The sequence below is a fragment of the Loxodonta africana genome, chromosome 3 (genome assembly GCF_030014295.1).
Source record: "Loxodonta africana isolate mLoxAfr1 chromosome 3, mLoxAfr1.hap2, whole genome shotgun sequence".
In the NCBI taxonomy this organism is placed as follows: domain Eukaryota; kingdom Metazoa; phylum Chordata; class Mammalia; order Proboscidea; family Elephantidae; genus Loxodonta; species Loxodonta africana.
In genome coordinates, this window is record NC_087344.1 from 196185900 (window position 1) to 196204398 (window position 18499).

Below are 18499 nucleotides of genomic sequence, written 5' to 3' on the forward strand. Positions count from 1 at the left end.
CTAAATTATTTAACGAATGGGTTTAGATATTGTAACTCTTGAACTAGAAGTTCTCTCATCAAGACAGTTTTGTGACACTTCTGCTTCTGAGAAAATGACCCCTGACTGTTAATAGGTAAACCAAGGAGGGGCAGATTGCCCTGAGAAAAACACTTAGTATGTTTTAAACAGATTAACTGAAGACCTCCAAAAGGAGAGGGCCATCCTGTATTATCTTGCTAATACGTATTCTCTAATGAAAATCTAGACGTCACATGTGAATTTTTCTATACCTTCTGTTTCCTCTAGACAAACTGTGTGTGCTCCTTATGAATACATGTTTTTGTGTGGTGGATCCAAGTATACTAGTTTAAATGATCCCTTTCTAACTGACAGTGAGTTTACATGACCAATCTCTTGTTTAGATTCCTGGTGAATGCAAGGGCAACATACTTTCAGAATTTTAAGGCTACCTTTAGATACTCATTCTAATGATGCTAGTAAATAGACTGAAAAAGTAACGTTAAATTGTTACACGTTACAAAACAAGAGTAAAAAAAGAAACCCATTGGTCCAATACATACTCACAGTAGGGTTGATAGTTTTAATTCCTATTATAGTGTAGTTATATTGGAAAAATGACTTTAAGAAATTTATCGATCGTTACGGGACAACAGTTCTACTCTGTCCTATAGGGTCGTTATGAGTCGGAATCGACTTGAGGGCAGTGGGTTTGGATGGACAAATAACAGATGAAGCTGCTAATGAGAAAAAACACAATGGTAATCTCTGACCTTATTAGCCAAGGTGACATGAGATAACAAGATAGCCTTAGTTTTTTTTTTTTTTTTTTTAGCCTAAGGAGGTGTAGTCGTAGCTGTAGCAAATACCTCTTGTTGCATTTGGATATTACACAGGAAAAGTAGAACAGGATATACACAGAATCAGACAGGAAGCTACTTGGTTACACACTGTAACACTCTACAAACACCAGATTTATTTGGTTGGTTACCATCAGGAGTAAGTACATGGGCTAGATCATTACTACAAGGGATAGTAATATTCTTAGTCTGCATACTGATAGTATTAAGGCATAATAAAATTCATCTTCTATCGTCTTACACACTTGAAAACATCTCAGGCTAAAATGTTGGTGTACATTAAGTCTGCTCACTTAGGCAATGTGATTAATGGGAACAGTGCTCTTAAGATCCTAGTGAAGAACCAGATAAATATCCACTGGAAAACCAGCACCGCGAGTTTAAAGAGCCTGCCATGGCTGCCATCTAAGGGCTCAACTAAGTCCAGGTATTAATCATCAATGTGTTATCTCCAATCTCCCATAAAAAGAAAAGAATGATTTAGGAGATAATATTACAGTCATTATTCCCTGTCCTTGAGCATAACGAATTTGACCCAGTTGGAGCTGGTCTCACATCAACTGGGCCCTGAGGTATAAAGACAATGAGCCAGAAAAACCAAACCCATTGCCATTGAGTCAATTCTGACTCATAGTGACCCTATAAGACAGAGTAGAACTGTCCCGTCAGGTTTCCAAAGAGCACTTGGTGGATTTGAACTGCCAGCCTTTTGGTTAGCAGCTGTAGCACTTAACCACTACTCTACCAGGGTTTCTGTAAAGACAACAGCTAAGACAAATGGGGGGAAAAAAAAAACCTTTTAGGGAAACATTCACATAAACAGGGCATAAAAAACCACTCTTTTAATATTTAGTAATTAGTTATAAAACAATGACAGGTCAGTAGCTACAACGAAAGGCCTAGGTCCAATATTTGCCCCTCCCCAAAAATATACCAAACAATTCCAAGAGCCTGACTATAGTTCAAAATGGACACTGGTATTGAATGATCAATGTCCAGAAAGAAATGGAAGGAGTGAGAAAGAGCCCCTATAGTGCTGTATTAAAAATCCTGTTTCCTTTTCTGGGCTCCCTCCCCACCATGTTCACCCCTACTCCCAGCTTTGCATTTGAATCCTGCTTTTGCTTGTGTAAACCCCAGCGCACCTGCACAGTATGATTAAGACTGTTGCTGACTTATATGTACTCCCTACTTGTAAACCCTTAAAAGTAACCTGGCTGCCTGCCCTTGGGGAGCAGTCTTGGTAGCAGCAGCTGACTCCTTTTCCTTGTACAATGAAATAAAGGTACCTTTCTTGTTCTCTGACCTTGGTCTCTCATTTATTAGCCAACATGAGTCATGATGAGCAAGAACCTAGGATTTCACCTGGTAACAACACAGCAGCTGGTGGGTTTGAATCACCAACCTCTCAGTCAAAAGCTGAGAGCTTAACCACTGTACCACCAGGTCTCCTCAATCAAACACCAAGTATTATAACTTCATCTCCCAAATCTCCCTCGAATTCAGTCCATCTTCTCTTACCCACTGCCACTTGTTAGTACTGACAGGGCTAGAGCTATTTTCTTAAAATCCTTGTCTCCTCAGGACAGCCCCTTCCCCAGCCCATTTCCTGAAGTTGTTTTTCTCCTCAGAACTTCTTTGAAAACAAACAGCTAGCTGGAAATGGCTGAAACAGACCCTGCCCTCCATCTTGGCACTCCAGATGACCTTTAGCTCCTTAACTGCCTCATGAATGTAAATTCTCTGCCCCTGGGTGGAGAATATGCTAATGATCAAAAATGGCTAACTTTCTCCTGTGCAGGGAAATCAAACTGAGGCCTTAGAAAATGCTTACTCATTCAAAAACGCTCCATGCCAGCACTCGAGCCATTTTGTATTCTGAAACTGATCCTGCCTATATAAACCAGCCTCAACAAGCTGCCTTCAAGGCAGTCTTTGAAGTCACTTAGCTCCTAGAGTCTCCTTGCTTGGCCAACCAATAAAGTTGCCTTTCATTCTCCCCAACTTGGTCTCTGTCTTTTTGGCCCTGATGGAGTCACGCTGAGCAGAATACGGAGTTCCCGGTAATAGTACCATCATCATTTTCTCAAGGATTGCAACTGGCCTCCCAATTGGCCTTCTCTGCCTTTTTTTAATCTTGTTGTTGTTGTTGTGTGCTGGCGAGTCGATTCTGAGTCACAGCAACCCCATGTAACACAGCAGAACTGCCCACAGGGTTTCTTAGGCTGTAATCTTCACGTAGCAGATCACCAGGTCCTTTTCCCCATGGAGCTGCTGATGGGTTCAAACCGTCGCCTTTTCTGTTAGCAGCGGAGCACTTTAATCATTGTGCCACCAGGATTCCTTTTTTAAATCTTGACCCACTCAAATCCACCCTCCAGGCCACTGCTAGATTGAGAACTAACACTTATTGACTCTACGGGACTGACTTATTTTTCCAGGTTCACAAGTTTTCCGCTCTTGACAGGGTACCACTTTTCTATCGCTCTGTATTAGTGGAAAATATTTGAGTTTTCCTTCTTTGACAGGTTTCCGCCTTACACAGGTTTGGGCTTTTGCAGGTTTTACAGTATATGCCAGGCACTGCTGTAAGCATGCTACCAAGCCAAAAAAAAAAAAAAAAAAAACCCACTGTCATCCAGTCGATTCTGACTCATAGCGACCCTGTGTGGCGTAGCGATTAAGTGCTACAGTTGCTAACCAAAAGGTGGGCAGTTCGAATCCGCCAGGCGCCCCTTGGAAACTCTACGGGGCAGTCCTACTCTGTTCAATAGGGTCGCTGTGAGTCAGACGACGATGAAACATGCTACATGTATCAACATTTAATCCCTGCAACAACCTTAGGAGGTGAGTGATACTGTTATTGTCTCCAATTTCTACCTGGCAAAACTAGGCAAAGAGCAGTTATGTAATCTGCCCAAGGCACACGGTTAGTGAGTGGTGGTGCTGGGATTCACATACCATGCAGCATTTTCTAAAAACGCACATCTGACTTCAAGCATTCAAAGCTGCTTCAAGCTTTCAGGGCAAAAAAAAAGTTCCTGCACTATCAGACCCCTCCTCCTACCCCTGCTAAACTTATCTTCATCATCTTAATCACCCTCTTTCAATTCACCCTCTAGCAATACAGAAGTGTTTATAATTCCCAGCAAACACCAGGAGTTCTCATGATCTCTGCCTTTGCTCCTGCTGCTCCTGCTATGTGGAACACCCTTTCTCCCTCTTTCCTCATGGGGCCAGCAGCTAATTAGCCACACTATTGTCTGAGAAATGACCTACCCGACTCCCAACCCCCACCAAAGCCAGGTCAAGGCCTCTTTCCTGGCTTCTATTGTTGTTATTAGGTGCCAGCCCCGCCAGCCCCACAATAGTAGGTATGTTTGAGCCCATTTTTGCCGCCACTGTGTCAGTTCATCTTGTTTCACTCACCCTCTATTTTAACAAGCATGATGATGTCTTTCTCCAGGGACTGGTCCCTCCTGATAACATGTGCAAAGCGAGTGAGACGAAGTTTCACCATCCTCCCTTTTAAGGAGCACTCTGGCTGTACTTCCTACAAGACAGATTCGTTTGTTCTTTTGGCAGTCCACGGTATATTCACTATCTTTCACCAACGCCATACTTCAAATGTGTCAATTCTTCTTTGATCTTCTTTATTCAATGCTCAGCTTTTGCATGCATGTGAGGCAACTGAAAATATCAAGGTATTAGTTGCCCCAGACCTTAACTATAACAGAAAGAGACATTGCCTGGTCCTTCATGATCACAGGTATGTTTGAGTACCTTGTTGCAGCAATTGAGTCAATCCATGTCATCAAGGACTTTGCTGGGAAACCACCACCTGACAATTTGTTGTACTCGGATGGCTTATGTGTTATTCTGATGCTGGAAGCTATGCCACAGTACAGGTAGTCCCCGGATTATGAATGAGTTCCATTCTTAAATCTATCTTTAAGTCGAATTTGTACGGAAATTGGAACAGTTATGTACGGCTGGTATCTAATCTATAGGCCCTCCATGTAGAGCAGAGCTGCAGTGCTCGGTACATCCGGACGTTGGGGCTGGCCCTTTCCAAGCTCCAAGGGAGATGGCTGCATGTGGGCCCTCTGCTCGCTGCTGCAGGCTGTGGCTGGGCACACCAAGTCGCAGGGCCCTGCCCACTGCCAGCGGCAGCCCAAGGACCGGCTGCAGCACCTGCACACGGAGGAGAAGTGCAGCTCATCGTGGGAGCCTGGGCCCTAAACACCAACTCAGTTTTTTTCCTGATGGTCTTTACAGGGGCTGGTTGGTAACTACACTTTGTACATAAATCATAAGTTTGTAACCTGGGGACTGCCTGTATTTCAAATACCAAAAAGATCACCCATGATGGGCAGGTGGTACAGTGGTTAAGTGGTTGGTGGCTAACCAAAAGGTCGTCAGTTAGAAGCCACCAGCTACTCCATGGGTGAAAGATGTGGCAGTCTGCTCCCATAAAGATTATAGCCTCTGAAACCCTATGGGACAGTTCTACTTTGTCCTATGGGGTCACTATGAGTTGGACTCAACTCAACAGCTACGGGTTTTTGGTTTGTTGTTAGCTGCCATCAAGTCGATTTCAACTCATGGCGACCCCATGTGTGCAGAGTAGAACTGGTCCATAAGGTTTTCAAGGCTGTGACCTTTCAGAAGAGACCATCAGGCCTATCTTCCAAGGCACCTCTGGGCGGACTGAGTTCGAACTGCTGAACTTTATGGTTAGTAGTTCAGCACTTAATGATATATGGCCACCACTTTTTTAAGGGACACCAGGCAAAACAGCCAAAGCACTTCCCCTGTTACAGTGACATCATCTGTGCATGTGTTTGTCTCCCCAACTTGCCAGTAACCTTCCAGGAAGCAGGGACCACGTGTTATGCTGAAAATCAATAAATGTCTGCTGAACAGCGTAGAACATTAAGATATTAGATCACAGCAGAACATTCGTTATAACATCTACTCCTTCTGTCTAAAAAGATACGGCTGTTTTTCATACTGGCAGATGCAGTACATCCAAATGGAGAAAAAACAAGCTTGATTAAAAAAAAAAAATCTTTGCTAGTCTAACACTAGCAAAGATTTTTTTTTTTTTTCCACTGTTTGGTTCTAAGAAAATTGAGGGTCTATTAATCTTTTTTTTTTTAAACTTTAGTTTTATAACGTAAAAATCTAATTAAGGAGTCTATTAATCTTTTTTTTTTTAAACTTTAGTGTTATAACTTAAAATCTTTTTTTTTTTTTTTAACTGCTTCATTCCCATTGAAACAGCATCAAAGTTCTAAGCACATGGGCAATTCTCATGCCATTTTGCAAAAGGCATTGATTTCTGCAGCCAGGCCACGCTGCAGCGTATCTGTGGGCATGTGCGTGAACAATGCTGGAGCCTGGTTTCCTGGATCCAGGGAAGGTGTGCAGAACCAGAAGTGCAGGAAAGGCTGGGAAGTCCTCTAATGCAACATCTAAAATAGCAGCAGGAGAAAGTAGAGGAAGGCTGTAAACCCATTTAAAACACTCCCATTGTCTTCATGATCATAAGAGCAACCAAGAAACTCCAAAGAGGCCCAAGTTAGCTGAGTAGGAGGGCCCTGGCCAGAGCATTGTTCTTCTTGCAGATAGAATCTTCAAAATGGTTGTGTTCTAACCTGGGCATCAGCAGTGGGCATTCTGCAAGGTTTGTCCTATACTCTTAATTCACTGTACTGAATTCTAAATACGTATTACTGAACATGACCAAGGGTGGGGGGCATCAGTTGCCACGGGGTCGATTCTGACTCATGGCAACCCCATGTGTGTCAGAGTAGAACTGTGCTCCATAGGGTTTTCTGTGGTTGTTTTTTTGGAAGTAGATTGTCAGGCCTTTCTTCTGAGGCGGCTCTGGGTAGCCGTGAACCTCTAGCCTTGAAGGCACTCAATAACTGGTAGCTGCCAAGAAGACTACTGAATAAAATAACAGCAGCAGCTAACATTTACTGAGTGCTTACTAGGTGCCAGGTACTGTTGTAAACCCTTTACAAGTTTAACTCATTTAATTCTTGCAATAATTCTATGAGGTCAGTACTATTATTGTTCCCATCTTACATATGAGCTCACTGGGGCACAGAAATTTAAGTAAGTTACACAAGGTCGCAGAGCTAATAGATGGCAGCACTAAGATTCTAACCCAGGCAATCTGATTCCATTACATGGTACTGCAACAACTACCACCACAACTATGTAAAAAATACATAGTGTCATCCCAAAGGACAAGGTACAACAATTTGTTCTGGCACAGAAATATGTCCAAAAGATCAAAACAATACATAAAAGAGATCCTATGTTTATAAATAATACAAAAACAATCTAAGTATATGCATAAAAAGGAATGAACTCCTAAGAATAGGCTCCAAACACTTGACATTGCATATTATCTGAGAGATGGGACCACAGGGGCGTTGCCTTCCTATGTTCTACATTTTTGTAATAAGCATTAGGTATTAAGTGTTGTAATTTAGTGAAAAGAGAAGTTGGAAAGAAAGGGAATTAAAAAAAAAAGGAAAAACAGATCACAAGAAGGAAAGAAAAACAAAACAAACCCAGAAAGGAAAGGGAAAAACAAAAAGGAAGGACGATAAAAAATAACAGGAAAGATCCAAATAGTGGTATTCCAGAACACAAAGCAGATGTGTAAATAAAATTTTAAAGGTGAAATGAGGTAAAAGATGAGTAAGAAGTACGAGATCAGACCATCCAAATGTGGGAGAGCGTATACAAGTCTGATAAATGCCGAGGAGGAAGAAACGAGAGTACAGGTAACCTGGAGACACTGTAGCTGAGAAGTGGAAAGTACACAGATGGAATGAATGGCACAAGGGGTGGCAAGTGGAAGAGAACGTGGGTCAGGTAAGAGAAGGGGAGGTGGTCAAAGGCGTTAGTACCTAAATCAGTCCCCACATTTTCATACACCTCAGGGGAGAGTTGGTGGTGTATAAACCCATAAGACTGAGGGTATAATTCCTCGAAATCACCATGTATCTGAATAATAATAAAACAACTACAGCAAACTGAATTTTCCAAAATGGCCACAGTAGATTTACTTTATTCCACATGCTTTCCTTAGTGGAGTCTAAGTTAACCAAAAACCAAACCCGCTGCCGTCGAGTTGATTCCGACTCATCTCAACTCTAAAAGACAGAGTAGAACTGCCCCATGGGGTTTCCAAGGGGTGCCTGGTAGATTCGAACTGCCAACCTTTTGGTTAGCAGCTGTAGTCTCAACCACTATGCCGCCAGGGTTTAGGAGTCTCCTCTTAAATCTGAGCAGTGTCCTGTGATTGCCCTGACCAACAGAGTAATGGAAGAAGTGACAAATTGTGACATACTGCGCCCTCACTTTAAGATTAGTGCATAATGCATTTTCTCATTGAATTCTCACAAAGACCTATGAGACAAGTACTATCATCATCACCATCAGACCATTTGAAAGATGAGAAAACTGAGGCTTAAAGCAGTGCCCAAATTATAGCTACAAAAAGCAAGGTAGGAATCTTAACCTAACTCTACCTAACTCCAAAGCATCACAACTATTATGTGACACTGCATCTCCACTGGGCAAGCAAGGAGATCCCATCCATCCATCCGTCCTTTAGAGTGTCCTGTCAAATGTCCCTTGATGCCTTTCCCCTGATGAAATTAACCTCTCCCCAACTTCTAGGAATAAAGCCTAATAATCAAAGGTGAGCTTAAGAATTTATTATGTACACAGGTAACTTAATGTTACTTAGTACAAAAAAGAAAGAAAAAATAAAACCTAAATGCCCAACAAAAAGTTGAGCAGTTAAATAAACTATGGTATAGACAAACAGAAGAATAGTATGGACCTTATTTAAAGCATATTTTGCTTATACATATGTGTGTGTATACATACATACATATATAAATCCTGGTGGTGTAGTGGCTAAGTGCCAAGGGGTCGGCAGTTCGAATCTACCAGGCACTCTTTGAAAACTCCATGGGGCAGTTCTACTCTGTCCCATAGGGCCACTATGAGTTGGAATCGACCCGATGGCAACAGGTTTTAGTTTTTGTTTTTATCTATCTATATAAATATATAAAAAACAAAAACCTGTTGCCATCGAGTCGACAGCATAGCGCCCTATAGGACAGAGTGAAACTGCTCCATAGCGTTTCCAAGGAACACCTGGTGGATTTGAATTGCCAGCCTTTTCGTTAGCAGCTGAGCTCTTAACCACTGTACCACCAAGCCTTTATATATATATATATATATATATATATATGTTTATATATATATATATATTTGTAACATATATTTACACACACATACACCGTATTTTATACAAATAATACACACCTTCTACATTTGTTTGCCAAGTGCTCCCTCCCCCGATGAGGTATTTTCATAAGCACTGGTATGCCAATTTTTTTTACATTTGCTGTTAAAAAAAAAAAAAAAAGATAGTACGGTTATGAAAGTACCGGGGTGGGGGGTGGGAGAAGTTGGCAAAAAAACGCAGAAAGCATGCATCATTAGCATAAAAATATGGTATATAAAATACATATATACGCCACATACATATCCATATACGTATACATATACACAATACATACTACACATTTATTTATAGAGGAAAGACTAGAATGAAAACACCAGTAATAGGTGTTCTGTCTAAGTAAGAAGGAGGACTACTGCCCCACAGAGTTTCCTAGGGAGCAGATCGACAGGTCTTTTCTACCAAGGAGCCGCCAGTGGGTTCGAACTGCCAACCTTTAGGTTAGGAGCCAAGCGTTAAACTATTGTACCGCCAGGGCTCCTTCATTATCTCTATATGCCTCTGTACTTTCCCTTTTTTTTTTTTTTTTTTGCAATGAGCATGTGCCATTTTTTTAATTAAAAATCTTTTAAAAACTTGAATCTCTTCTTCTCTAACCTTCCAAAACATTTTGCACCTTAATGACAATGCCTGGCACACTCTACTCTGTACTCTACTTAAATCAGTACAAGTCTGTGAGTTCCCTGGGCACAAAGAAACGAAGTTCCCTTTAGCCCTACCCAGCTCCTACCAGTACCAGTTGCTGCTGAGCCGACTGCAACTCGTGGCAACCCCACGTGTCAGGGTAGAACTGTGGCCCACAGGGTTTTCGACGACTGGTTTTTTGGAAGTAGATTGCCAGGCCTTTCTTCCAAGGTGCCTCTGGGTAGATTCAAAGCTCCAACCTTCGGTTAGAAGCTGAGTGGGTTAACTATTTGCACTACCCAGGGACTCAAGAAAGTGCTCTAGGCTTTCTTTTTTTTAAACCACGCTGAAGCAATGCTGAGATGAGAAGGTGGTCACAGAAGGGTGAATGCCTCCAGACACTTAACAGAACCCAGCAACAACCACCCGTGTACATGAAAGGTCAAACCCACATTAATAATTAATAAGCACTTTGTATTCTCTATAACCAAAAAACCAAACACACTGCCATCAAGTGGATTCTGACTCAGTGACCCTATACAGGAGAGAACCACCTCCGTTTCCAAGGAGCAGCTGGCAGATTTGAACTGCTGGCTTTTTGGTTAGTAGCCATAGCTCTTAACCACTCCGCCACCAGGATTCCTATTCTCTATACCCGTTGCCAAATTCATTGGCGTCAAATCAATTCCAACTCATAGCAACCCTATAGGACAGAGCAGAACTACCCCATAGGCTTTCCAAGGAACAGCTGGTGGATTCGAACTGCTGACCTTTTAGTTAGCACTCAAGCTCTTAACTACTGCGCCACCAGGGCTCCAGGGCACTGCTCAGACCATAGTAAACACCCATGTTTGATAAACAAATGAACTGGACATTACAATTAAAACCTGGACCAATTAAAGGGCTTCCACCCCCAGTTTGCCCTTTCCTCCCTACCACTCACCCTGTACAGACTGAACTAACTCCTATAAGGACTGGCCTTCCCAGTAATGATCAGGAGGCACTACTGGGCCAGGAACAGTCTACAAACTGGCAAGCCCTTTCTGGAAGCTGGGAGGGACAGATAAGGAATGCGTGGGCAAGAGGAAGGCTTGGAGAGCCCAACAACAGGCTGGGCTAAGTCTAAACAGCCAATCTTGACTGCACCTTCAGTGAGGACAATCAGCTGGCAAGGCCCTCTGAGGAAGGCAGAAAGTGGCAACAGCAGTGCCAAGACAGGGGAGCTTTCACTCCAAGGCTCCCTCTTGCCCTCTCTTGGCAGAATTTCCAGTTCTACCTGCTCGGCTCCTTCTCCCTTCCCCCACCCATCTCCCCTAAGGCCGCCATTACAAGGGAAGTAGGTCTGCTGGTCCAAGCATTAGCGCCAGGGAACTGCCTGGGGCTCACTCCAGAGGCCTGGCGTTAAACTTCCTGCCAGCCAGCTACTTCCTCCTGCCCCACTCCCCCACTGAGAAACAAATGACACAAGCCGGACTTTAGACAGAAACCCTGCTTATCAGGCAGTCCCAGGCAGATGAACTCTGGGTTTTCAATGCCTGGAAAACCCCAATATATGTCTACTCACTCTGCCTCCCACAACTCCCTCGCACAACACTGAAGCCTCTTCCACAATACATTTGACGAGTGGTCATCCAGGCCTTTCCTGAAACTCTGAAAAGGAAACAGGTTCCAGTTTAGAGATCCCCAGGGTCTCTCCTCAGTGCTAAAAGCTGAGAAAAATAAGCCCTGTCATTTCCTAATCTATCACATAAAATGTGTGTAGCTTTTAGATCTATTTTGGGAAGATGGGGGTGTCAGCCACTTTTGTGTCCAAAGAACAAGGGCAGGTACCTGCTGAACTCCACTCATGTGCGTGGGAGGTGAGGTGGGGGAGGGATTCTAATGGCCAGAGCCACAACACCTATAATCTCCAAGATACATTGTTACACAAAATAAGCAAAATGCAGTACAGTGTATATAAGCCTGTTGCCATACAGTCAATTTTGATTCACAGCAGCCCTACCTGACAGAGTAGGACTGCCCCATAGGGTTTCCAAGGTTTCCATAGGGTTAATCTTTAAGGAAGCAGACTGCCACATCTTTCTCCTGCAGAGTAGCTAGTGGGTTCAAACCACCAATCTTTCCTTTTGCAAGCTACCGCTTAACCACTGCACCACCAGGGGTCTCTACGGTGTATACAGTATGCCTCTTTTTGTGTAAGACCAAACTCACTGTCATCAAGTAGTGACCCTATAGGACAGAGTAGAACTGCCCCATACAGTTTCCAAGGCCATAATCTCTACAGAAGCAAACTGCTACATCTTTATACCGCCGAGCAGCTGGTGGGTTTGAACCGCCCACCTTTGGTTAGCAGCTGAAGGCTTTAACCACTGTGCCATCAGGGCTCCTTTTTGTGTAAGGAAGGAGAAAAAAGAGAATATTTATATACACTTGTACCTAGGAAACTATGGGAGCCATAGGGTGAACAAGAACAGGGTGGGAATGAGTGAAAATAAGATATCCCAGCCCTTTAATATCATTTTGATTTTTGAACCACATGAATCTATCAATGTATTCTAAATAAAAAAAATTTTTTTAAATCAGAGCAGCTCTATCTCAAACCAGAACTAGGCTGGAGACCCCAGACCAGGCCCTGAGTGCTGGAGACCCCAGACTAGGCCCTGAGTACAAACACTGAAAAGATCATAAAGTGAAAGCGTTCTGAAATCAAGAGGGAAAGAACAAGGTACTGGAATTCCACTACCACTCATTTCCTGGTTCCAGTGGTTGCCTGTCATTAGTTTCTAGTTTCGAGGGAACAATTCCTTCCGGGGAGTAAGCAGGGAGTAGAGCAAGAGGAAGGAGGAGTGCCTCAGCACGCTTCGAGTTTAGCCAGGAAGTGTGCCAGCCCTAACCTGTAGGTCTATGAAAACCTCCAGTTTTGAGGCTAAATCTGCACCAGAAGAGCAAACAGGACCCAGTATAAAAAAGCTAAGAAGGTCTTGGCTATACCGAGTCAGAAACATCGTTAGGAAGCTCCATGACGCAGACTGACCCAGCACAGGGTGGGGGAGGGCGGGTTAACGACAACAGGGGACAAAAGTCAGGGTTCTAACTCAGGCTTCCCTTTCTCCCTGTGGTTACACCGAAAGTTGTTCTATCCACACACCGGTGTGCTAGGCAGGAAAGCCTCTCTCTGCCTAGGAGACCTCTGGAGCCTTTTCTAAGTGCATGCTCTGTGCTAGGCAGGAAAGCCTCCCTCTGCCTAGGAGAGCTCTGGAGCCTTTTCTAAGTGCATACTCTCTAGGGAAAGGGAGACTAGCACACTGGGTCACCAGATTAACTTGCCCTGTGTCTAGCTTCCAGATCTCTGCCCCAGCAGGCCTTCCTCTCCACTGTTTCCAGGCTGGGGCTGCGCCTGCCTGTTCCATCCTATCCTGACCTCTCTTCTAATGGCAGAGCCCACAATGAGGAGCAGCCTGGAGGGAGCAGGGGACAGCACATGCTCAGATATCCCAGGGACAGAGGCCCAAAAAAGAGCCCTACTTTTTGGCTCTTGCCCTCTGGGATCTAGGAGGCCCTCTCCCTGCTTCCTTTCATCTACTGTACTGGAACAGCGTTCTTTCTTCCTCAGAGAATCTAAAGGGCTAGATTCGGGGATGAGAGCCATCCAACAATAATGCCTTCAGCGTATGTAATGTAGCTATTACCCCAGTTGATCTTCATGACAAGGGTAGGACAGCTATTATTACTCTTGTTTTGAAAAGACTAAGGCCAAAGACGTACAGTTAAGCTACTAGCCTAAGATCACAAAGCAGAGGCAGAGGCAAAACCAAGCTAGAACCCAGGTGGGACGGGCTGGCCCCATTTGCAGGCTCTTTTGCACTAACCAAATCACTGCCCCGCCCCCAGGTCTAGCCAGCTTTAACAGTGATAAGGCCAGTTCCTCCATTCCCTGAAGTTGTTACTTCCTAGGACCCACTGTCCCGCCAAGCTATTGTATCCTCTCAAGCACACTCAGAATAGACTAGAGGACATCCCCAAGCTGAGAATGACGATATCACAATGCTCTGAGTGCCAGTAAGTGATTGTCCTGGGTTTATCACAAATAGTATAGACATTCAGGGGCAAAGGGAAGAAAGGAAGAAGGGAGGGAGGGAAGCAGCTCTAAGAAGCTTACCAGCCTGGCAAACACTGTCACGAATTGAGTCACTGACTCAGAAAAAAGACTTGTCAATTTGGGGCAGTGGGGAGTACTGGTATGGTACAAGCAGTGACAGTCTTTAGAGTACCACACAGAGAACCAAAAACTGACCACAGGTGAAACTGGAACTTTTAAGATATAGGCAGATATAAACAGGTAGGGGACAGGAGACAAGAAATTAAAGAAAATGCAGAGTAGAATGAGAGGGAGAAGTGAGAGAAGGAAGAACCTAGCGAAAAAGAAAAACAGAAAATGTAAGGAAGAGAATGGATTCTGGAGTGACACACCAAACTGACTCTGAAATCACGGCTCCTGTGCCGAGCCTTAGGATGCCTGAGATGCTGAATCCAGGAGTTGAAAAAGGAGAAGTCAGGACACTTTGATTTGATTCCTGGTCCACCACTGACCCTCTTTGTCAACCTGGAAAAGTCATTTTCTCTCTCTGGGCCTATTTCCTTCCTCATTTGTACAATAGGGGAAAGATTAAACTTGTGTCCAGTCCAGTCCACGCCAAGAGTTTATGTTTTTGTGGTAAGGCACAAACCAAAAAAACCCACACCCATTGCCGTTGAGTCAATCCTGGCTCATAGTGGCCCTACGAGACAGAGTAGAACTGCCCCCATAGGGTTTCCAATGAGTAGCTGGGGGTAAGGGACAAAGGAGTGGTCAGATCATCTCTCTGAGGGCAGAGGATCTATTCCACCTTCAAAAAACTGGGCACAATGAATTGGCTTTTAACCACTGATACTAGCTGTAATCGTTCATTTCTTTTACACTTCCTAAAATATGGGCTTTGAGGAAAAAATACAGACTCTTACGGAACACATACTGACACAACTCCACACAAGCACATGCACGAACACTCGAGAATCAGACGTACACACACACAGGTGTTGACACAGGTTGACTAAGCCTAACCCAGCTGACTGCACACTCAGAGCCATACAAACACACCTACAGACAGAGACATGCCCCAGCAAGTGAGTCTCACATTGTTCCAGAAAAAAGGAGTTGACAAAGGAAACAAAAACTCTTAGTACACGGCCGGGGGAGGGCAGAGTCCTGGCTCTGAGGAGAATCCAGCCAACTACCAGACACCTCCTCCCCCCAGGAGTAGTCACTCAGTCAACAACGTTTATTAAGGGCTCCCGACGCAGTTATTCTAGAAAGGAACTGTAAATGATGTGCTCTGGGAAATTTCGGGTTCAATGTCAGTTCCTTTTCAGGCTCTACACCCAGACACTTCCCAGAACCACCAGCGCAACCTCACCCTCTGATAAACCTATCCAGGGACGATAAAGAACCCTTCAGGAACAGCCAAAGAAAGAGACTTCCATCCCACTCCATCTCCATTAGATTTTCTCTGGGGGCCCTTAGGGAGCTGAGCGCCCAGGAGCCAAGGGAGTCAGAGGGGAGAAGCTCATGGCTTCTCTTGAGTCGTTTGTAGATGCTGGGTGCGTTTTGTAGGGACAGGAAGGCCCTTCCCAGGAGCGTGTGGAGGGGGATGCTTAGGGTGATGCATAAGGGAGGGACCCACGCGCCCACCGGTTCTCACAAGTTCGTACGAGTTGGAAGGTGAAAGCCCCCGCTGGCTTGTTTGCGTGCGGAGGAGCAGCTCCCTCCCATTGGATGTAAGGGGAAGGGTCCCAACTCAGCGGTGTGGGTGAGGGGAGCCACTCCCCTGGGTGCGGGGGAGGGGATAGGAGGGAGACGAGCCCAGGGTGGAGGAGGACGGCAAAGTGAGGCAGGAAGGTTTCCGAACTCCTCCCCTCCCTCGAGGAAGGGGCGTGGGGAGCGCGTCCACCAACTTCTGACCCGACCCACCGATTCCTCCCGAAACTCCGGGAACTTACACAGGATCGCCAACGTGAAGAGAAGTAACTGTTGCCTCTCGGCTCTCGCTTTTGTCCCCTCCATGATCAGGATTCCGATACGCTAGCCGCCGCGGGAGCCCTAGGGAGAGACTACGCTTCGCGAACTGCAGCTCCCGCACTACGCTCCAGCCGCCAGGTTGAGCCCCTCCCGGCGCGCCCCTCCCCGCCCGATTGGTCGGCGCCCCGCCCCTGCAATTCTGATTGGTGCAGGGAGCTGCCGCTCCGTTGAGTGATTTACCGTAGCCAGGTGCGACTCCGCTCACTACGCGCCCAAGGCCGAACTGGCGCCGGTCCAAGCTGTAGCCTCCTCTGATTGGCTCAAGAGACTATGGCGTAAGGAGACGAAGACCACACTTTCGGCAGGTGAGGGCACTCTGATTGGGCGGTGTTCCTGAAGTAGGGACTTTCTGACTGGCTGCATTCTGAGTTGGAGCTAGAGGACTTGAATATCTCAAAGGAAATAGGGAGGGTAGTCGTACTGTGGGACTTGGGGGATAGGGTCTGGATTTTGCTTTTTGTTTTAATGTAAATTGCTAGATGCTGTAGAAACCTTGGTCCTGTCCCTTGGCAAGTGAAAAATACACTGATGTGGGGAGGGAGGGGACCAGGAAACGCCACCCCCAAACCGCGTTCCTCTGTTGATCCCACCCGCAGCATTCACAGGCTTTGAGAGTTGGCCTGCAAAGAAATTAGGAAAATAATAGGAAAGGGAAAAGAAAGCGGAAGGGGGCGCTCAACTCAAAAGTAGGAAAAGCAGAATTACATTATCTCAAGAAGAACGTTAAACAGGTGTACACAAAACGCACCCAGATAATATATGCTGACCCACGGATGCTCCGTAAACATCTCTGTGGGCGACTGCATATGTCTGTTACACATGTTTGATGCATCAGCAGGGCTCTATTTTTCAGTATTTGTTTTCTCACTGTGACTAACAGTTGGAGGTTAAACCCGTTGCCGTCGAATCGATTCCGACCCCCTTTTTCTGTAAACTATGCTATTACCAAGGGTTTCACTCTACTTGGACGAACAGTCAACACCCACAGAAGCAGCAGTCAAGAAATCAAACATCGTATTGCATTGGGCAAATCTGCTGCAAAAGACCTTTTTAAAGTTCTAAAAAGCAAAGATGTCACTTTGATGACTAAAGTGTGCCTGACCCAAGCCATGGTGTTTTCCATCACCACTTACGTATGCGAATGCTGAATCATAGAAAAAAAAAAAAAAACAGAAGAACTGATGCATTCGAATTGTGGTGTTGGCGAAGAATACTGAATATACCAAGGGCTGCCAGAAGAACAAACAAACTGGACTTAGAAGAAATAAAACCGAAATGCTCCTTTGAAGGGAGGATGGTGAAATTTCATCTTGCTGACTTTGGACAAGCCATCAGGAAAGGCCAATCGCTAGAAAAGGACATCGTGTTTAATAGAGGGTCAGCAAAAACAAGGGAAACCCTCCATGAGATGGATTGGCACAACAGCCACAACAGTGGGCTCAGATATATCAAAGATCGTGAAGATGGCACGGGACCAGACAATGTTGTTATATAAGGCTGCCATGAGTCGGAGCTGACTCCATGGCCACTAACAACAACAAACATTGACACACAAGCCTTCTGTTAATATTTACATTGTAAAATCATTTTTAATTGAAACTCATATTCAACCTTTATTATTTCTAGTTTCTACTTTGCGGTGATTTAACTTTAGCTGTATTAAGCATATCCACGTTGACTATGGAAATATTTCCTGAACACATTTTTTCACTGAGGAAGTGGAGTGTCCACATTCTTACCCAAAAGAGAGGCTTTTTTTGACCTTTTGCCTCTTTCACCTTTGCTCTCATTCCTTTGTCCGTGTCTCTTGGGCCAAATGTCCACTTCTGGTTCTATCCATTCAAAGCAATGTTTATCAAGCACCTACTGTTGTGTGCTATCAAGTTGATTCCGACTCATAGGACCTTATAAGACAGAGTAGAACTGCCCCATAGGGTTTCCTAGGCTGTAATCTCTATGGGAACAGATCACCGGGTCCTTTCTCCTGAGGAGTGGCTAGTGGGTTCCATCTGCCAACTTTTCAGTTAGCAGCTGAGCACTTTAACGATTGTACCACCAGGGCTCCTATCAAGCACCTACTAGGTGCTCTACCAATACCGTTACCAGTTGCCATCGAATCAGTTCCAACTCATGGCAACCCCCATGTGTGTCAGAGTAGAACTGTTTTTAATACTAATATAACAAGATGAAGGAAATTTAAAATATTAGTAATTTGGTACTTTTTCCAGTTTTTTCCCCATGCATAGTTGTGACCATTGTTGTCGTTGTTGTTAGCTGTGATGGAGTTGGCCCCCAACTCACGGCAACCCCATGTGTTACAGAGTAGAACTGTCCCATAGCTTTTTTTTTTTTTTTAATTATTTTTGCTGTTGCTGTTGAGGATATACACAGCAAATACATACACCAACTCAAGTTTTTAATGTATAAATAATTCAGTGACTTTGCATACATTCTTTGAGTTGTGCAACCGTTCTCACCCTCCTTTTCTGAGTTGTTCCTCTCCCATTAAGGTAAACTCTCTGCCCCTTAAGGTTCCTATCTAATCTTTGGAGTTGC

At 44.6% G+C, this 18499-nt stretch overlaps 1 protein-coding gene across 1 annotated transcript in view; it reads right to left on the reverse strand.

Annotated features, from left to right (window-relative positions):
- Nucleotides 1-16052, reverse strand: part of F11R (F11 receptor) — a 30160-nt gene extending 14108 nt beyond the window's left edge. Inside the window, exon 1 of the mRNA XM_064282834.1 lies at nt 15865-16052. Coding sequence (XP_064138904.1) covers nt 15865-15928 — 64 coding nt within the window. The 5' untranslated portion in view covers nt 15929-16052. The remainder of the gene's footprint in view (nt 1-15864) is intronic.
- Nucleotides 16053-18499: the final 2447 nt, after the last annotated feature.